Source organism: Heteronotia binoei, chromosome 4, assembly GCF_032191835.1.
Source record: "Heteronotia binoei isolate CCM8104 ecotype False Entrance Well chromosome 4, APGP_CSIRO_Hbin_v1, whole genome shotgun sequence".
NCBI lineage: Eukaryota > Metazoa > Chordata > Lepidosauria > Squamata > Gekkonidae > Heteronotia > Heteronotia binoei.
In genome coordinates this window covers 59,886,575-59,908,498 of record NC_083226.1, presented here as the reverse complement: position 1 = coordinate 59,908,498, position 21,924 = coordinate 59,886,575, and the positions used below count along the sequence as shown (strand labels likewise).

Below are 21,924 nucleotides of genomic sequence, written 5' to 3'. Positions count from 1 at the left end.
TCTGTACATTTGTTTCTTTTCAGTGTTCTTACTATTCTTTACTGTATCACCTCCTTAATATAGTGTTTGGGGGATGGAGCAGCCAGGCCATGAGAGGAATACCCAGCAACCTACACAGTGCCCTATGGTAAAAACCCCCACACTGATCCACATTGAATCCGTGGGGATGAAGTAGTTGTATGCATAACTTGGCTCATCATCACAATGAGATTTGAGAAGAGATGACTTAATGGGAAGAATGTGATGTGGGCTTTTAATTTGCCTGTTCTAACTCTGATAATTAAGCACATGTTGCGCATCTTACCATCACTGCATCTTTAGATCTGCCTATACTGCCCTGGAAACTTGAAACCTTTCCTGAGTCTGCTGTGCCAGAATCTTTTCTTATCTTTTGTGGGCCTTTGTCTTGCATAGTTTAGAGTGTGTTTGCATTTCAGTGCCTGTTGCTTTCCTGGCTCAGTTTTTAATGTGTATTTTACTTTCCCTGCACATAAATATATTGAGCGGTGCAGACTGTTCTTCAGGTTTGTTGGGATTTATCACAACTACTATGCTATGGCGACGCCAGCCTATCGCCTCCTGCCTCAGCGAGGGCAGCTAAATATACGTTAGTCTCTTCGGGGGTCTGATACAATATATGAGCAGGGGACCACTGCAGATTTGAAGTCTTTCCCAATCACACAGGCACCAGAGAACGTAACAGCAAACTATAGTTCTTTATTTACAAAATAGGCTTTAACTGGAGGATGGGATGTATATACAGAGGCTAGTTTGTATCTTGTAGGAATAACATTGTCTATCCAGTATGTCGGCTAGACCCTCCAGCAAGGCTCTGAGGTATTTCAGGGTACACAGTTCTTCTTTTAATCCACTCTCCTAAACTTTAATCAGGCTGGCCTCTTGGGCTTTGAGTGCCTGGTCCCTCGAGTCATCTGGTTTGACAAGCCCCAGCTCTCCTGACTCCCTCAGACCCATGGCTCTCCCTCAGCCACCTTATAAACTCCTAGGAGCAGTGTATCATAGGTCTGTGACCACTAAGGTCTTCCACTTAGACACTCTCTGTCACCTTCCTCTTCCTTAGAGGGCACTCGTGACCTAGAGGTATGCCTCACGCTCAGCCACCTGGCTGATTTCACAGAGTGTATATAGAGCTTCACTTCACACCAAGCTTCTCTCCTACACTCTGAGTCCAACTCTCCCTTTCTGACCATTTTTTCTGACAGTTAACCTCTGAGCCGTTAGCTATCACTCAGGACTTGAGAGTTCTGAGCACCTCTGGCCCCCACCTTCGGGTCACATGACTCAGGGCTCTCTGAGTCCTCAGCTTCTCCATTAACCCTTTGATTCCGTCACAGGATTTATTGGATGACTTAAAACTCTAACAAGTATAGCACTTTTTGTATTCATTAAAAGTGCTAGAGTGATGATCCTGTCTAGGACTGCAGAAACAGGAGGTTGAATGTCTGCAACAATGCAGGCCTAGTAGTTCATCACTGGCTCTAGGAAAACAACCTGTCGGGTGTGTTGCTATATAGGTTCTTAGTGGATATGTATGTTAATTTGTTTTGCAGGGTAATTTTGGTAGTGTAGAGATGTGTCGATATGACCCACTGCAGGACAACACAGGGGAAGTGGTAGCTGTTAAAAAGCTGCAGCACAGCACAGAAGAACATCTGCGGGACTTTGAAAGAGAAATCGAAATTCTCAAATCCTTACAACATGACAACATTGTCAAGTATAAAGGAGTCTGTTATAGCGCTGGTAAGCTGCATATTTAATAGCTGTCCTTGGTTAATTTTATTTATAAAGTGAGCAGTCCTTTCATAATTTATACATTGTTCCCTGTTACCATGAATCATTAAATGTAGATGTCAGAACATAATCTTTTAATTAGAGGCAGAGAGTTCCTGTATTAGAGGTGGTATAGAGATTTAAATTTCACAATCTTCCACTGCAATTTTTTAAACTGTATATAATTCCCAAAGAAATTAACTAAATTAATTTTTTTACTTCATTTATATTACACTTTTCTCATTCATCATTCTCCTCCAGTTTGGTGTAGTGGTTAAGAGAACCAGGTTTGAGTCCACACTCCACATACAGGTGCTGGTGTGACCTTGGGTTAGTCACAAGTTCTCTCAGAACTGTTTTCTCAAGAGCAGCTATCAAAAGAGTTCTTACAGCTCTACCTACCTCACAGGGTGTCTTTTATGGGGAGGGGAAGGGAAAAGAGATTGTAAACTGCTCTGAGGCTCCAAGTGAAGGGTGGGTTATAAATCCAATCTCCTCCTCCTTCTTCTCTGACCCCCCCCCCCCCTTTCACAGTAACACTGTGATGTAGGTCAGGCTGAGAGTGTAACTGGTCTGGAATCACCCAGCAAGCTTCCATAGTAGAGAGGGAATTAGAGTGTAGGTCTTGCAGACGCTAGGATTCCACTCTAACCACTACACAACAGTAGCACACTCTCCCCCTCATCACCCGCACTTGATTTAAATATGTATTTTAATTATGAATGTACTACCAGTAGTACCACAGATTTGTCATAACTTGAAATCAGTGGGTATGTTCAAAGTAAAGAAAACAAAAATATGTACAATTCTAATGGGTTGGATCCAAACTCTTCTTTCATACCAGTAGAAGTAAGAAGTGGGGAGTAAATTCACAGCTCTCAGCATTACAGATGGTAGAGGACCAGTGGAACTAAACTACGGTATAACTTTTTTCACATTTTCTCCTGTATAATTAACATCCAGACTGGGGAGAAAGTTTTGTGCTATTTATTACCTGTTCCATCAGCTTCCAGTCTCTTTGTTTCTGGAGCATACAGAATTTCAGTAGTTTCTTTGCCTTTCCTTGGCCAATGCTAGGAATGTCTGTTGTTAAGTCCTGTCTTTTCTACTACAAATGTGTCACTTAGGAAGCTTTACTAGGCTGTGCCTAACTATCTCCTTTTTGTGACTAATTGAATAATGATAGTCTAAAAAGAGCTTTCCTTTTGTATGCATTTACATTTTCTTGAAAATGCATTATTAACAGGTTTATTTCACTTTCCTCTGAAACAATTGTCTGATCCACTCATAGCATGTCTGATCCACTCATGCTAGAAGTCAGACTGTCTAATCAAGCTACTGCAGTCCTCTGTGTTAATGGAAAAGCTCATGAAATATATTTAAAGTCATTAAAGTCAATTTAATTAAAGTCATTCAGGCATAATGGGCTTAGACTGGAAAATGTGCATATAGGATTTCAGCAACATACTTTGCATGCCTATATTTGCAGTGTAGGCAGAACATATGAGGAAAGCTGGACTAGATTTTCATGAAAGTGGAGTGAAAATTGGTAGAAATAATTTTTTGTATTTCAACCCGCCCAATAAATAAATACACACACACAAGAAAAGAAAAACTCAATATCCACTGACTAAATGTTTTTTTAAAAAAAATAAAAACAATTGCTGTCTGTATGCTTTGAGTTAAATACTTATAAAGTTCTAAGGTCCGCAATCCACTAAGTTACCAGAGGTAGGCATTTATCTATCCAGAGTTGTAGTATGAATCTTTCAACTGTAGTAAGGGCACAGATGGTCTATTTTTGTTGACCGTTGGTTGGCGTCCAAGGGACGGACAGATAGTTTAAAAGTACATAAGTGGAAGGAACATTAACAATTTGAGATTTGCAGATGACTGGCAGAATACAGTAAAGACGAAGTGGCTATTGATGACAAAGGACAAATGTCAAGGAGGATTAAAGCTGAACACTAAGAAGACAACAGTACTGACTACTGAGAAATTACACCCTTTTAAGGTTGACAGTGAATACACTGAAACAGTTAAAGAGTTTCTATTTCTTGGCTCCATCAAAAGGGAGACTGCAACTAAGAAATCAGGAGACTGAGTCTTGGAAGGGTAGCCATTCAGGAACTTGAACAATCCTTAAGTTCAAGGATGTGTCTCTGCAGACTAAGATCAGGATAAATCATACTGTGGTATTCCCCATTACTGTGTATAGTTGTAAAAGTTGAACAGGGCAGAAAGCTGACTTGAAGAAAATTGATTAATTTCAAATGTGTTGAAGGAAAGTTTTACCAATTCTGCAGCCCCCCCCCCCCAAAAAAAAAAAGAAAAAAAAGACATGGGTTCTATATTAAATCAATCCTGAATTCTCTCTGGAAGCTAAAATGACTAAACTGAGGTTACCATATTTTGGTTACTTCATGAGAAGACAAGTCTCACTGGAAATGACAGTAATGCTAAGAATAATTGACGGCAGTGAGAAATGAAGAAGATGGATTGACTTAAGATGGATTGACTCGGGCAAGGAAGCCACAGCCTTCAGTCTTTGGGATCTGAACAAGGCTATTAACGATAGGATGTTTTGGAGGTCATTAATTCATTGGGTCACCATAAGTTGGAAGTGACTTGATGGCTCACAGCACAGTTCCATGCAAGGTTACTGTAGTCTAAACGTACTGAAACTAATAGTAGGTAAGTAAAGTTGCACAGTATATCTTCATAAGATTGCACTGTTAGTGTTGTTTGTGTTAATCTGGGACATGAAATGCATCTGACCTTATCAACTTCATTATTTGAATGATTGAAGATATGTGCTTACTGGCCAAATGGCAAACAGATTTTGAGAATTTGTTGAAATAAAGAAAGGGTTTGACACGTTTAAATATACATATATATATATATATATATATTGAAGGTCGGAGAAACCTGAAGTTGATAATGGAATATTTACCCTATGGAAGTTTACGCGACTATATCCAGAAACATAAAGACAGACTGGATCATAAGAAACTCCTTCAGTATGCTTCACAGATATGCAAGGTAATAAATTCCACAGATGTTATTATGCTACTGGTTATATTTGTCAGGGTTTTTCACTTTGAACTCCGGATCTGTGTATTTATTAAAACATTTTTACCCCGTCTTTTCTCATGGTTCAACATAGCTTACAGTCTAAACTCTGAGCTAATTTGCATTGTCAGCAATAGCTTCACCATATGGGGCTTTCATATTCAAACTACATGTTAGTAGTAAGCTGCCTGGAAAGTTGAACGCAGATATATTGTAAAAGTGGCAACTTTTCAAAGATAAAGAGATTAATTCAAAATGCAATTGAAAAGGATGGTCAAACTTTTCATGATCCTTGGAGTCTCTTTAAAACCACAATAATAAAAGCTCAGCCTAGAATGTATACAGAAGAGCCCCATGGCGCAGAGTGGTAAAGCTGCAGTACTGTAGTCAGAGTCCTCTGCTCACGACCCGAGTTCAATCCCAGTGGGAGCTGGTTCAGCTCAAGGTTGACTCAGCCTTCCATCCTTCTGAGGTCGGTAAAATGAGTACCCAGCTTGCTGGGGGGGAAAGTGTAGATGACTGGGGAAGGCAATTGCAAACCATCCCGTAAAAAGTCTGTCGTGAAAACATGAAAGCAACGTCACCCCAGAGTCAAAAACGAGTGGTGCTTGCACAGGGGACTACCTTTACCTTTAGAATGTATACTGCTAATTAGGAAGGGTAGAAAAATACCAAGAAGAGGTCAACATGATTAATGAATGGCCAGAAAAGAAAAGCAGGTCTTCTTTAGAAACTGGGAGTTGTCTAAATGTGTATGTTATGCCATTAAAGGTGTGGATGGATGGAAACTGGGAGTCTAGCTCAAATAGTAAAAACTTAAGGAGGCAAAATCTCTGGTAACAGAAATTGAAGGTAGGGCATGCGAGAAAGGTGCCTATTGCTAGAAAAACATCCAACAACTTATTTAAATTAATCAGAAGCAGGAAACCATCATTGCCATTATATGACAAAAATGTAACAGGATTAGTTAGAGGGAAAAGGGAAATTATGGATAAGTGAAATAAATTCTTTGCTTCTGTCTTTGCTGTGAAAAATATTGGGCAGATAGATACTGTCTGAACAGAATTTCTCAGGGAGCCCATGCAAAGAATTGAGTCAAACAGGTATCTGAAGAAGTAGTTCTAGAATTAATTGATAAATCAAAAAAGTAACAGCAAGTATTTTTGATCTGGGGCAGTAAAGTGGTGGAGTTATGCTTTGGGATCTACAGTAGCAAACAGGGTATGGGGTGGCCAGTCTATCCTGAGAACGTATTGCTTCTGGTAAAATAGCAGTAATGCTTCATCAAGCAGCTGGGTGGGGCATCTTGCATTTTGTAAGGTGAGCTGGTGTTCTTGAAAATATGGGAGAAGCCACAGCAATTACCTTGCTGTGGTTTGCCCTTTGGATCGGTCATCCCATCTTCTCCCTGACCAAGTACAGTACGGGCATGGCTGTTGGATAGATCTGTTAGAAGGAGGAATGAACAGGAGGGGAAAATTAAGGGGAAAGTCTGGTTAGCCTCCAACAAAAGTTCCATTAACAGCTTTTTAAATGAATGTCACACATTTTTGAAATAAAGAGAACATAATATAATAGGGCTAATACACTGGCAAAGAATAATAGATCTTCTTCGTGGTCTCTGTGCATCACACTTGTGGGATACTGCACCTGCGCCGGTCCCTGATCGGTATCTGTAAAAAGCCCGGGATTTTTCCGTGGTCGGCGCCATTGGGCATGCACAGGCGTCCCATCGCGCATGCTCACCGGCGCCATCATGGCAATCCCGCCAGTTCCTTTCTGACCGCTGCGCGGAGAGGTAGCGTTTCTCGTGTTCCCGGTCGGTGAGCTCTTGGCCTTTGCCTTTTTTCTCTCTGTATATAGCCTGTTTGTTGTTTTCGTTAGTGTAGTAGTTAGTTAAGTAGTTAGATAGTTAGTGTTAAAAAAAAAAGTGTTTTTCTGCTTGTGTTTGGCGGAGCGCCCTTCGGGGCCTTCCTCCTGTTGTTTTTCCCCCCAGTTTTTCCCCTCAGAGGACTCTGAGCAGGTTTTTTCAGCGACGGTTGTCTATGGACAGTCGCTGGGGGTTTTTTAAACGGTGCCGAGTCTGCGGGAAGAAGATAGCCCCCCCAGACGGCCATTCCCTGTGTCTTCTCTGCTTGGGTGAAGCGCACCGTGTGGAGGCCTGCCCACACTGTCTCCGCTTCTCCAAGCAAACGCGGAAGAACAGGGCGGCGAGACTGTCGGCCGCGGTGACCGAGTCGGCACTTTGTCCTCCGAAGTCAGCGGCGGGCCCATCGGCATCGAAAATGGCAGATGCCCAGGCCCCGACGGTCTTATCGGCCGATGCGACCCAGGTGGCGGCGGAAACACCGATAGAGCGAGGCTCCACAAAACGATCCCACGAAGGATCGGTGGATGTGCCCGCAAAAAAGCGTCGGGAGGACTCGGGGACCCGAGAGTCCACCTCCAAGAAGGCTAAGGCTAAGGAGAAGCGGAGAAGGCCACGCACTCCATCGCCTTCACCTGACGCTTCGGCGCCGGTCACGACCGAGCCGCCGAGGAAGATCCTGGCTTCCCCACGCCGCAGCCCATCGACGCTAAGGGGCAGCGCCCATCGGCCTCGCCTCTCCGCATCGGAAGCGGAGATCGATTTGACCCAGTGGTCGTTGTCATCGGGATCGCATCGGCAAAGCGGCGAGTCGGCCTCGGAGCTAGAGGCATCGGCATCAGCCAACGCGGCTACACCGACGGGACCTAGAGGCAGGAGAGAGCTGGAGCCACCAGTCGAGCCCCATCGCTTTCCATCGATACCCCCGTGGGAGCAGCATCGATGGCAGTCGCCTTACTCCTACTACCCTCCGTACCAGTGGTACCATCCGAGGAAGTTCCCGGACTGGGAGCAGCAGTCTGAAATGTCCTGCTTCTCCCAAATGTCCCACTGATCCAGGAAAGCATTGGTGTTGGTTCCCCCGGAGAGGCGTAACCTGCCGACTGAACCCCAGCGTCGACCATCACCACCGATCCAGTTGCCACTGAGGGAATCGACGCCGGTTCTGTCAGAGCACTCGGCACGTCGGGAGTCCTCTTCGTCGGGATCGGAGAGCGACGTCCAGGGAAGAACCTGGGAACCTTCGCCAGACTCCAATACGGCCGAAGATCTTCCGGTCTCACCATCGGAGGACCTGAAGTCGTATGCGGAGATGGTGAAGAGAATGGCTGCCACCCTTTCCCTCTCAGTCTCGCAGCTGCAGCCAGTCGTAGACTACAATGTCTTTGACAACATGCAAAGAGACACATCCACGGCAGCAGCTTTGCCAGTTACCAGGGTCATCTTGCAGGCTGTGAAGGAGCCCTGGAAGAAGACGTCATCAGCACCGGTGTCTTCGAGGAAGCTGGACCACATGTACAAGGTCCAGGAGACGGGGGCTGAGTTCCTCTTTACACACCCGAAGCCGAACTCAGTCATCATCTCGTCCTCCTCCAAGTCACGTAAGGTTCACTCTGCTCCACCAGACAAGGAGGGGAAGAAACTCGACGGCATGGGGAGGAAGATTTTCTCCGCAGGAGCCCTCGGGGTGAAAATGTCGAACTATGCGGCCCACATGGCGAGATACCAGTATGCCATGTGGGAGCAGCTCACCCCTCTCTTCTCCTCCCTCACCGAAGACAAGAAGGCGGCAGCGAGGAAGCTGCAGAAGGAGGGTTTTGCTGTGGCCAAGCAGCAGCTGGCCGCAGCAAAACACATGTAGATGTGTCGGCTGCGGCCATCACGTCTGCCGTGTGCATCCGCCGTCATTCCTGGCTGAGATCTACTGCCCTGCAGCAGGACACTAAGGCGCTCGTAGAAGACCTGCCGTTCGAGGAAGACGGCCTGTTCAGCGCCACAACAGACAATGCTCTGCAGGAATTTGACAAGAACTTAAAGACCTCCAGAAACCTGGGGGTGCAGGCACAAACAACCCAGAGCCAGACAGTGGCACAAGCCTTGGGCCAAGAAGCCGTACCACAAGTCTCCTTCAGAACAACAATGGCGCCCTCGCTCCTCTCAGCCCGACAGGCCGGCCTACTCGGGCAATAATAGAAGCCACTATGGCACCCAACCTGCAGGCAAGTCCAAGGGTGCTCGCCCTACAAAGCAGGGGCTTTGACTTTTTTACCGCACGCGTCATCACCCCCACCAACTCATGAGCTATTCGCCTCCGCCCTTTCCTGCCTGCCTGAGAGCTGGTCTCATCAGACAGGTGGGCTCTGTCCATCATAAAAGAGGGCTACAAAATAGAGTTTGCACAGATTCCAGAGCAGTCCGTGGTAGTCACCACTCCCCCTTCCTCGCCTCTGCTGGCAGAGGTGACCAACCTCCTACAGAAACAAGCCATAGAGAAGGTGCCAGTGGAGGACAGGACGGATGGGTTCTATTCCCGCTACTTCCTGGTTCCCAAAAGGGACGGGGGATTGAGACCTATTATGGACCTTCGGAATCTGAACAAATTCATTCTGTACCAAAAGTTCAGGATGTCCACGCTGCAATCGATCCTGCCCCTCATCAATCAAGGGGACTGGATGGCAACTTTAGATCTCAAGGATGCCTATTTCCATATCAGCATCCACCCAGTGTTCAGATGCTTTCTCAGGTTTGCAGTGGGTTCCCAGCACTTCCAGTTCACAGCCCTTCCGTTCGGCCTGTCCACGGCACCTCGGGTGTTTACAAAAATGATGAGCGTGGTGGCTGCCCATCTTCGGCTCCAGGGAGTGGTCGTCTTTCCGTACATAGATGACTGGCTCCTGGTGGCGAAGTCAAGGGAAAGCCTGTCATCTCACATCGCTATCACCCTACGCCTTCTCAACACCCTGGGGTTGCAGGTCAACTTGGAGAAATCGCAGCTCGCTCCATCAAGGACAGTGCAATTCATAGGAGCAGTGCTGGATACAAATCGTCATCGGGCATTCCTGCCTGCCCAGAGGGCAGAAGACATTGTAAATATGGTGCAGTTACTTCAGAGGCGAAGGTGGGGCACAGCGCAGCAGCTCCAGCGGATGCTGGGGCTGATGGCGGCGACAACAAGCGTGCGAGGCCTACAGCTATGGTTCCTTCGTCAGTTTCGTCCAACCAGAGACTCACCTCGAAAGAGGTTCACCATTCCACCAAAGACGCTCCAAACGCTGCTGTGGTGGGAGTCGAAGGACAACATCTGTCAAGGAGCCCCCTTCCACCTTCTGGCTCCCACGATGACCATCACCACGGATGCTTCCCTGTGGGGCTGGGGGGCTCACATGGATGGCCTGTGTGTGGGGGGCCAGTGGCCGCCAAAGCTGACTCTCTACCATATAAACTATCTAGAGCTGCTGGCAGTGCACTTTGCCCTTCGTTCCTTCCGCCCGATGGTGGCAGGGAAGACAGTAGCACTGCTCACGGACAATACCACTGCCTTGAGCTACATCAGTAGGCAGGGTGGGACAGTGTCTCGTCGGCTCTGTACATTGGCGATGGACCTGTGGTCGGAGTGCCTCCAGTACATCTTCGTAAAGGCGGCACATCTTCCGGGGGTCCTCAACACCCAGGCAGACTCCCTCAGCAGGGGGGGGGGCGTCCCCGCACAAGTGGGAGCTGCAGTGGCGCTTCCTAGAGCCAGTGTTTCAGCATTGGGGGTACCCACAGCTGGACGCCTTCGCCACAGCAGAGAACACGAAGTGCCCCATGTTCTGCTCCGGGGGGGGGCAGATCCAGCATCTCTGGGAGATGGGCTCCTGCTTCCCTGGGTGGGCCGGTTCCTCTACATGTTCCTGCCCCTCCCACTGTTGACGAAGGTAGTCAACAAAATAGCAAGGGAAAGGCCACACTGCATCCTGGTGACCCCATGGTGGCCCCGCAAGAACTGGTTCTCGATCCTGCTCCAACTGTCGGGGGGGGAGTTCTATCAGTTCCCAGCGGAGCCGGACCTTCTGTCGTCTCAGGGGGGGCATGTGCTACATCACAACGTGCCACACCTGAAGCTGACAGTGTGGTTGATAGACCAGTAGAGTTTTCCGACAGGGTACAGCTGGTCCTAATGAACAGTAGGAAACCTTCCACCCGTGCTTCCTATGATAGGAAGTGGAGGAAGTTTTCGAGCTTTGTGGCTGACCGATTGGCCTCACCAAATGAGGTGGGTCTGTCGGCGATTTTTGACTTTTTATTGTCCTTAGTGGATGCAGGCCTGGCTTTCTCCTCCATCAAGGTCTACTTGGCAGCAATATCTGCCTTCCACAATCCCGTGTGGGGGGGGGGGTACTCCGTATTTGCCCATCCTCAATCCAAAAAGTTTTTGAAGGGGTTGTTTAGGCTGCATCCACCATCAAGGTCACCCCCACAGCTGTGGGACTTGACGCTAGTGCTGGACATGTTAACAAGGCGTCCCTTTGAGCCAATGGCCATGTGCTCTCTGCAGCTTCTGACCTGGAAGACTGCCTTTTTGGTGGCCATCACTTCTGCACGCCGCGTGGGGGAACTCACAGCGATGCGTTGTGACTACCCTTATCTAGTTTTTAGAGAGACTGGGGTTTCTATGGCCCCAGACATTAGTTTCCTCCCGAAGGTGGTCTCCCAATTCCACCTCAACCTGGAAGTCTGGTTGCCAACCTTTTACCCTAATGCTTCCTCAGAGGAGGAACGTAGGCTGCACGCCCTGGATGTTAAGCATGGCTTACTTTTTTATTTAAAGCGTTCAAAAGTTTTCCGTAAGGACCAGCAGCTGTTTGTTTCATATGCTGCTCCCAAGTTAGGTTCCAGGATTTTGTCCCAGAGGTTCTCAAAGTGGCTGACGGAGACGATTAAGTTTTGTTATCTGTTGGCGAAGAGGCCGCTACCTGGGCCTGTCCATGGACACTCCACAAGAGCGATGGCGACGTCAGTGGTGTTCCTGAGGGGCATGTCCCTGGCTGATGTCTGCAAGGCTGCCACCTGGTCTTCTCCGCATGCCTTCATGAAGCACTACGCGCTGGACATGCATGCTCAGCAGAGGACTCGGTTGGGGACTGCGGTGCTACAAGTTGCTGCTTCCGGTTGACCGTCTCCCCGCCTCCAGGTATGTTTTGCTTGCTAATCTCCCACAAGTGTGATGCACAGAGACCACGAAGAAGATAGACAGGTTGCTTACCTGTAACTGTAGATCTTCGAGTGGTCATCTGTGCATTCACACTACCCGCCCTCCTTCCCCAGTGCTGACGGTCTCCCTCCAGTAGGGGCTTCCAGCGATCAGGAAGGAACTGGCGGGATTGCCGCGATGCCGCCGGTGAGCATGCACGATGGGACGCCTGCGCGTGCCCATTTGCGCCGACCGCGGAAAAATCCCGGGCTTTTTACAGATACCAATCGGGGACCGGCGCAGGTGCAGTATCCCACAAGTGTGAATGCACAGATGACTGCTCGAAGATCTACAGTTACAGGTAAGCAACCTGTCTTTTCCCAGTATAGTGTATGAATGGAAACAGAGGAGTTGTATAAACCAATGGGAAGGAGGTGGAAGCTTGGGTCTGAGCGTTCTTCCACTTGTCTTCCATAGAAAACCAGAGGAGTTGTTTCCTTTGTAAAATGCTAGCTGTACATCAATACGATCAGGTGATCTATGGAGCAAAGTTAAGAGCATTATTCTGATTATCTTGGCCTCATCTCTTAGCATCTCTTAGCACCAGTGGTGACATCTAGTGGTGGTTTGGTTGATATTAAGTAGATATGCCCAAATATGGGAATGCTGCTGCTTGATACTCTTTTGTATGGTTTGCTTTCTTCTCTTGATCTGCAAACATTACTATGTCATAATACTTATCTCCATAGCACAAGAAACTTCACCTACTGATCAGGGTCCCAGTCAAAGACATAGAAGCAGGCTAGGTTTTTTCTGGCTTTTCTCAGTTGACAGTCCAGTGGTGTACCCCTGTTGCAAGCATGATTATTTTGAAGCAAGTCCAGTTTAATTCAGTGAGACTTACTCTGAAGTATATGTGTTACTCTTTGTCATAGGAATTTTAATAACTGCTTCTTGAGTGAGCATTTGAGGATTGAGGAAAAGGGAGCTGTCAGAGCCAAACAATGTATGAGGCAGCATTCAGGGGATCTGAGAGGACCTCCTGTTGGTGTGTTTTGTTTTTGTTGCTGAAGGCAAAAGCAGCTTCAGTGGGGAACAGGGAAACCTGAGTCAAATCAGCTTAAAGGTAGTATCTTCTCTCTCTCTCTTATGTACCTCTCTTATGTACCAACTTTGATTTCATAATGCTTATGTTTATGTTCAGGGAATGGAGTATCTGGGCACAAAAAGATACATTCACAGAGATCTTGCAACGCGGAACATCTTGGTGGAGAATGAGAACAGAGTTAAAATTGGAGACTTTGGCTTGACAAAAGTTTTGCCTCAAGACAAAGAGTACTACAAAGTAAAGGAACCAGGCGAGAGTCCTATATTTTGGTAAGTTTTTGTGTGCTGCTTGAATCTATGTTAACTGATGGAGGAAACTACAGAGGAATTTTACATGAAAGTTTTGGTCCTTTAAATGGGGATTGAAATGCCTCTACTTCCATTTAGAAATATAATAAATGCATACAATCGCTGCTTTTTATAGTCTATATTTTCTCTCCCATTTTCTCCCCTTGCATTATAGGTATGCTCCAGAATCACTGACAGATAACAAGTTTTCTGTGGCCTCAGATATGTGGAGCTTTGGTGTGGTTCTGTACGAACTCTTCACGTACATAGACAAGAACAAAAGCCCTCCAGCGGTTTGTATATATACTTATGCTTTGCTTCAGTTCTGTTCCCAATTTCTACTGTCCAAGTCCTATTGCATTGTTTATTGGATGTCCTGTCTTGTTGTATTGACTTACTCTGTGTAATCCAGCATGAGTTCATTAAGAAATCATAGAGTTGGAAAGGACCTCCAGGGTCCTCTAGTCCAACCCACTGAACATATGAAGCTGCCTTATACTGACTCTCGGTCCATCAAAGTCAGTATTGTCTACTCAGACTGGCAGCAGCTCTCCAGGGTCTCAAGCTGAGGTTTTTCACGCCTATTTCCCTGGACTCTTTTTAGTTGGAGATGCTAGGGATTGAACCTGGGACCTTCTGCTTACCAAGCAGATGCTCTACCACTGAGACACCATCCCTCCCTGCACAATGAGAGATAACATTCGGAGAGGCTTACAATTGAGACATGGAAAGGAAAGTGTTAGTTTGGGACATATAGTTTGCAGGATCTGTGACAAAGTTCGCTGCCTCAGTTTACACAAGAACATCCAAAGTGATCATGGGCAAGTTCCCATCTGCTGTGTTTGGAAGAGAGTCCTGATTTCCTTAACGTTTTCTGTATATGGTGAGAAGAAAAAACCTCTTCTCAGAGGCTCAGTGTTAAATTCAATTGCATAAAATGAAGAGATTTTAAGATAACACAGAGGTGTTATCTTCAGATTTACATTGAAAACAGAGTGCTTCATTGGTATATTAAGAGTTTGACTCTGGCATATTGTGTTGCATCAGTCAAAAAAAGAGCAGGCTTTCTGCAGAGGACTTTCTCTTAAAACATTTACACATGCTCCAGTGTTATTAATTTGACTTGGATTCAGTGATAGATTTCTGTTTCAGGAATTCATGCGCATGATTGGCAATGATAAGCAAAACCAGATGATCGTGTACCATTTGATAGAGCTTTTGAAAAATAACGGACGGTTGCCAAGACCTGATGGATGCCCTGATGAGGTATTGAAATGGAGTATTTTCTGTTGCTATTCTTCCACTTGGGGTAACTTTCTTCAGTGATGAGGAGCACCTGCAGATTGCTATTTTGTTCCTAAAGGCTTATACTAGCCAAATTCACTGCCTGTCTTTCCCTGGATTCATTACAAAATCAAGTATGATATCTGCTTTCTTCAGCAGTCTAGAATTTTAAAAGGGAAAAAACTACATGCAATCATTCCTATTGCTCCAAACTACCTAGAGTTTCCAAAATACTTTCTTTGTACGGAAGTTGCTGGCATAATAACTCTTTTTACCAGTTTTCAGCTAAGGTTCCCCATCATGAAATTTTATTACTACCACACACGAGGGAGTGTTCTGCAGAGAAGGGGTTGATGTAGGACACTACACTAGAACTTACAGAGGACATATGATGGTGTATGTTGCTGAGGCCTGGTACTCTGTACTGCAGGATTTCCTTAGAATAACTGACCCCTGACTATTTTGTTGACTTTATTTGATATTTTCTCTCTTGTCAAGGTTTATGCCATCATGACAGAATGCTGGAATAATAATGTGAGCCTGCGACCCTCCTTCAGGGACCTTGCTCTGCGAGTGGATCTCATAAGGGAGAGCATGGGCGGATGAGATTGCTGGAATTTATCTGGAGGGACACACTGGCGTACGGAACAAATATGTTCTTTGGATGGTTGCAGATGATTGGTTTCCCTTGCACTGCCATATGCATTCATCTTGTCTGAGGACAGAGGTTGTTGAGAATCATATCTGAACTTGCACACAATGTGTACAAATTCTGCTTAGTTTCTTCATCAAGAATACTACAATGATACACCAATGAAAAGCACTTTGGCTTTCTGAAAAGCAAAATAGCATAATACATGTCCAGTCTGCAATCACCATGGTTTGCCTTGTAGAGTCATAGCACAGTTGTACCAAAAGAAATTCAAGCAGGGAAGATGATAGAAGGATGAGGAAACTGAATTAAGAGACTGAAGATAAGTCTATATGATGGCTGCCTTGGGTTGCTGCTGAAATGAAGGTGACAGTGAGCAGCTGACCTGTCATACTTCATTATGTTGGAAACATCTTGGGTCCAGTTTAATGATGCCACTAGAAGCGTCCATGCTAAGTTGCACCACATTTAAGAAAGACATATATTTGCACTTAAACAACATGCAGAACTGTATGGGAATACAGAGATCCAGATACACCCTGTACCATTCATTGTCATTGTTTATGGATGTTGTCTTGATTTCTACATGGTAACTTTTGTCCATTTTGCCTGCCACAAAAGGTGACTGTTTAACAGACAAAGGTTTTTTCATCTAGATGACCAATAACATAATTGGTTTTGCATAAATGTACATTTTTCTGGATCGTTTGTGGCTATGCAATAAGTGAGAGATTGAAGAATTTTTAAAAACAGACAATTGAAGTGTGTGGCAGAAAGTCACAGTCTCTACCAATCTGTGGTGAGAGAAGAAAGCAGCCCTGACTGAGCATGAGGCTGGTGTGTGGGTCATGGAAGAGACCAATGCTGGTGCCAACAGGAGGAACTGCTTAAGCCTGGCAGCTGTTCAGAGTAGAGTGTCAGATGCAAAATGCATAGCTGCATTCTCTGCAAACTACAGCATGCAAAAAGAAAACCCAGGAGATGTCGTGAATCTTTTCCTCACTGAACAGAGAGGCTTGACATTCTTACCATGCACAGCACAAGGGCTTGTGTTTTATGAATGGGGTTATATAATTTTTACAATGTCCAGGCATAATGGCTTCTCTTTAGAACAAGTCAAATGTATATTTTTGGATAGTTTATTGGGCAATTTTCTATGTGCCTGTCTGAGCCAATCACTGGCCAGCAATATGAGCAGAGATACATACTAAGGCAGAGTGAAATATTGTATATGTTTTGAAGGAAAGGGATCAAATTATATTTTTTTTTCAAAAAAAATGACTGCTGAAAATTGCATTTTTTAGATGAACAAGTATATAACTGTCTATTTTCTTAAGTGTGCATTGTGGATGTGTTACATTCTGTTTGTCTCCTAAAGGTACAGGAATTTGCAAGCATATCATAGCAGCTTAATATTTTCCAAATGCTGTACCTTTTCATCCTTGCCAATCTTATCACATGCTTCACTTTTCCTCCCCCCCCCCCCTGCATTTTTTGCAGGGTGGGTTATTCAGATAAAAATGGAAAGCAATCTTCTAATGTAACTAAGAACAAAGGGGGCCCAAGAGAGTACCTTTAGGCTGTTGAATAAGTTGGCTGTTTGTAGTAGCAGCTCTGTGATTCTGCTTGCTTAATTTTACTGAGTAATTTGTAAAATAAAACTGAGACTTAGTGCAGTTTCTTCAGCTCCAAGCTCTGGGATGTAGATACGTTTTTTCAGAGGTAACATACAGAGTAGCCAGCAGTTACCCTTGGCCATTTTTCTCTGGCTAGAAGTTTTGGAGCTGTCCCTGGAGTTCAACAGAAATGGACAATTTGCCTCATCGCCTTGCTTGCCCACCCAGACACAATTCAGAGGAATATTTGTTTTCAAGTGTGATGCTTGCTTCCTTCCTTAAAGGAATCCAGAGGGGAAGTGGGTGAAACAAGACAGCTGCTCTGAAACATATGTGAAATGTTCCAAACGTTTGAGCATTTGGAATGTAGCCTTGATGGCACCATGCCATAAATCCACTAGTTTATGTATGTGCCTCAAACTGAGAGGAGACATGTAGCAATGCAGGTTATAGAGGATGAAAAAGTACCTCAGAAAAGTTGCAAATATTTACCCATAAGCAACAGCATCAGACCAGGCCACTGTGGACCCCAGAGTACTTGATAGAACTGGCCTAGTGGCTCCAATGCATGTGTTAAGTTTTACATCCATCCTTACAGGACTTTCCTTGGTCTCTCTTACAAGTAGTGGTATGCTTCACCTGAATTTGTTTGTAAAGGAAAATGGGAAATGTCTAGCTGGAAGGGATCACACAGTCTGTGTTGTATACTTTATTCAGGCAGCACCTTTGCAGATGTTTTAAGAGTAAGGAGTTGTGTCAAGCAATTGGAGCAGGCAAGGGGGCAGAAGCCAGGGTCAAAATCGTACCTACTTGTGTTTTATAACAGTATGTTATGTTTGAGCTACTGAAATTTTTTAGATAGCATTTTAAGAGGCAAGGAACGCAATATAAGGTATCAGGATAAACGAAATAGTGTGACACTAATGGAAATGCATTGTCTGTCTGATAAAGGGTTTTATGTTCTGTGTAAAGAAAAAAAGCTCAGGGAAGTTTGTGAAATGCAATGTAGAGATCTTCCATAGTACTGTTTTTTCCCTATGTGAATAAAAGCCTTTGCTTATTCTAATAAAGTATGTCTAATTTTCTTAAATTGAATGCCAACTTGCAAGTGATAGGCTTCCTATGTTTATTATTCTGTTTTTTAGAAAGTTGAGCTTTGTATATTGCAATTAGGTATTTTCATCAGGCTGGGACTAAGTGGTTCACAGTTCAAATGGAAATTTAGGTTCCAGCTGGGATAAGGACTTAAGATATGCAGTGGAAGAACAATACTCCTGTCTCCATTATTTAAGCCTCCTGCCCGTGTATTGATGTGAAGTGTCTTGGGACACGTGTAGATATAACCCCTTCAATTCAGTATATAAGTGCAGTTGACTTAGACTTTGTGGGTTCTAAGAATCTGATCAAAAACATACTCCTGGGTTATTTGGAATTTGTAGAGGAAATGATAGCCTCATGCATGTGTCTGAATATTTCTGCATGTTCATGGAGACTTTCCCAAATTTTAATTCCAGTTGCATTCCCCCATGTTTGGTATTGGATGCTGCCCTAGGTAGTTCCCCTAACCTCAAGGAGCAGCTTTTGGAGGGGTACAAAAGGCTGTGGAATGGAGAAGGGGGCACAAATTGTTTATGTGATTTCATGTTTCTTAATTAAATCACTCAGTGAGGGGGGGCCCACATCGTACAAATGGCAGTGCCAGCTGTAATATTTTGAATCCAGCACACTTCAGAAATATGCTGTATTTGCAGTATTAACTGTGTACATATCACATAACATTATACAATCTGTGTACTAAAATATGCACTAAACAATTGTTTTCCAACATTTGGTTTATCATGATACCAAAAATTGCTATGATTTGCTGCGGAAGAAATGCTACACATTCAGTATTGCTGCTATAAAATAAAGTGAAAATTCTAGCTTTTTAAAAATGAAATTAATTTTGATAAGATGTTATAAAACTTGGTTGCTTGAATTTACAGCTACAAGTACTCATCTGTGGTTCATTAAATAGCAACATGCTAAATTTCAAAATTATCTGCTTTTGTTCCAGAGAGTTGAATCTGTCCCAAAATAAGTAAAAGAAGGCAAAATCATATGACACTGTGGCTTAAAACAGAAACAGAAAATTAGCACGATCTTGAGTTTGTAAGAAACACTTCCACAGTTCTTGGGCACCTGTTACTGTATCAGCTGTACCAACGTATCTCAAGAGTATTAAATGTTTTCAAAAATCCTACAGTGTCTTCTAATTTTTGCACATGGTATCATAGTATTTATCACTACTGACCAAACCCCAGGATAGTTGGAATAAAAGGTTCCAGTATAAATTTGTTGTTGACAGAGCGGTGTGAAACTCAGGAGAGTATAGTCTGAGGGTTTTCAGACCAATGTAAGATTTCTTGTGCCAATAAATAGGCATTTGGGAATGATCAAGTGAAGGACCTGCAAGGACTTGTGGAGGGACATCTCATTTCCCCTTCCCACACTATTTCCTTTTTCTGTTCCCTGAAAGCAGCTGTTGCCCCTTCTCTTTTCCTGCTTCCATCTCTGTTTCCCACCCACCTACCTACCTGCCTTTTATCTGCCCAACATCTTTCACTGTATTTATTATTTATTTTGCTTCATTTATACCCCACCGTTCTACACAGTGGTGTCCAAAGCACTCCTTGTTTTCCTCGTTATCCTCACAACAACCCTGTAATGAGAACTACCTTGGGAGTGGGGATTGGCACTTGTGTCTCCCAGAACCTAGTCTGGAATTGCAACTGCTACGCTTCTCTGGCTTTTGTGAAATAGCTGCCCTGGGTGAGTAGTACTAGTTGTGTGGCATCAGATTACCCTGTGGTTGCTGGCAGTTCTGGCCCTAATGAATCCTTCCTCAAAGAACAAAACAGCCCTGGAAAGTGCCCTGCCCCTCCCCCTGCATTTTACAGAAGCAAGCCAAGGCTTGAAGGCTAGCAACATTGGTGTGGCTACCTGCTGACTTTCAGAAGCTTATATTCAAAATGCATGTTGGTCTTTAGGGCAGAGGTATCAAACTCATTTGTTACAAGGATCTGATCTGGCATAAACATCACTTTGTGAGGCCAAGACCATGCATACCATAAAAGTAACATGAGGTGCCAGAAATGCAAACTTTATAAAGGTGATTTCAGATGCCAAATGGGAATAGCAGGTGAATAACAACAGCAGGCTTGATTGGATAGGTGTGTTATGCAGAGGGGCAGTAGGCATGGAGACACCAACATTGGTAATGAGACAGGTAACTTAGCTCTCAATTTGGTCCTGGAGGATGCAAAGAATAAATGGACATGTCTGACATTAGAAACCACGACATTCAAAAACCAACGGGGGAACATTTAACCTTCCAGAACATTGCTAACCTAAGAGTAGCAGTTCTCTTACAAAGGAATTTCAAAGTGAGGTTAGAAAGAGAGACTGCTGAATTGCAAATGATAAGCTCAATGCATCCTCCGGGGCTGATTTGAGACCTAGGTTTCCTGACGCATTATCAAAGCCTATTGTCATTTGGCATCTCAAATCATTCTGCTCCAAGATATAAGAACCAATGGATTTATGTTAGCTGTATCTGAAGAAGTGAGCAAGTGACTCAAGAGATTTCATGCCCTGTCACAAATTTTGCTAGGTGGTGCTTTTCATTAATAAAGATTGCAGGCTGTACTATTTGATTTTTCCCCCTCATGTATTTAAACTAGAGAGGGAGTTCTCGCCAAGTGAAATAATTGATTTTAGACTGGGCAAAATCCACTCCAGTGGTGATGATAATGAAACAGCTCAAAAAGCAAAGGGGGAGTGAAGAAAGGCAGCCAGCGAGGTGGGAGGGGGAGAAAGCAAGACATGTTGAATTGGGACATATTGAACCATAAATGTATTTTTGAATACTGAGAGCCAGTTTGATGTAGTGGTTAAGTGCCATGGACTCTTATCTGGGAGAACTGGGTTTGATTCCCCACTCCTTCACTTGCACCTACTGGAATAGCCATAGCTTTCATGGTAGAAGTTGTCCTTGAAAGGGCAACCGCTGTAAGAGCTCTCTTAGCCCCACCTACCTCACAGGGTGTCTGTTGTGGGTGGGGGATGTAAAGGAGAGTGACTGCTCTGAGATTCAGAGTATAGGGTGGGATATAAATCCAATATCTTCTATTTCCTCTGTGCTCCCAAGGAAAATCATCCCCCTGGTATACAGAAGAGGTCAGGGGGATGAAATGGGAGGTCCGACAACTAGAGTGAGTTTGGCTGCGTACTTGTAATGAGGCAGCTCGACCATCTCATAGGATGAAATCCAATGAGGTGGCAGTGAAGGCTGCAAAGAGGGAGTTCTACTCAGCCTCCATCGCATCCACAGGCTCATGCCAAGCTCAGTTGTTTAAGATAATTCAGTCACATCCCTCACATCTAGAAGCTCAAATAGAGGTAAGAATTTGGCCATTGATTCTGAGAATGTTTATGAGCTTTTTTGCAGATAAAGTCCTATCGCTCTGTCACAACTTACCTGCCAACCTTGATACTTACAAAGCAGAACTGTAGCACACTATAAAGGTTCATTGGGTTGCAATTTGTTTTAATCAACTTGTTTTATTGATTTTATGTGTTGTACATTACCAAGGTCCAGCAATGGCTAGGATGAGGCAAAAAGCAATTCATAAATTTAAATCATCATCATCATCTACATTAAACAATGAAATCCAATGGAATTGGATTATTAAACAATGGAAGCCAATCCAAGTGTTCTAATTCCTAATCAGGATATTTTTGAAAGGAAAAAAAATCTCAGATAGGCACAGTGAAATCTAATTTTTTAAAAAAACTTTTCAGGATAAGCCAAAATAATTTCCTTTCAATTCTCCTTATCCCAATGTGCCCCTTTCTTTTAACACACAAACACGTGTGCATGTGTGTGTGTGAGAGAAACAGAGATATTAAGTCTCAAAACAACATAGAATGGTGCTCTCAGTATAAATTGTGCTTTTCAGAAGAATCCATCTATACACCCTCTGAAGAAGTGTATGAAAGCTTCTACTTGAAATAAAATGTTGCTGGTTTTAAA

The 21,924-nt window shown here is 44.3% G+C and overlaps 1 protein-coding gene across 1 annotated transcript in view; it reads left to right on the top strand.

Annotated features, from left to right (window-relative positions):
• JAK2 (Janus kinase 2) overlaps positions 1–19,092 on the top strand; it is a 130,831-nt gene extending 111,739 nt beyond the window's left edge. Inside the window, exons 19-24 of the mRNA XM_060237378.1 lie at positions 1,572–1,761; positions 4,709–4,833; positions 13,108–13,280; positions 13,474–13,591; positions 14,451–14,564; positions 15,081–19,092. Of these exons, the coding sequence (XP_060093361.1) occupies positions 1,572–1,761; positions 4,709–4,833; positions 13,108–13,280; positions 13,474–13,591; positions 14,451–14,564; positions 15,081–15,188 (828 nt within the window). The 3' untranslated portion in view covers positions 15,189–19,092. The remainder of the gene's footprint in view (positions 1–1,571; positions 1,762–4,708; positions 4,834–13,107; positions 13,281–13,473; positions 13,592–14,450; positions 14,565–15,080) is intronic.
• The last annotated feature ends 2,832 nt before the right edge of the window (positions 19,093–21,924 follow it).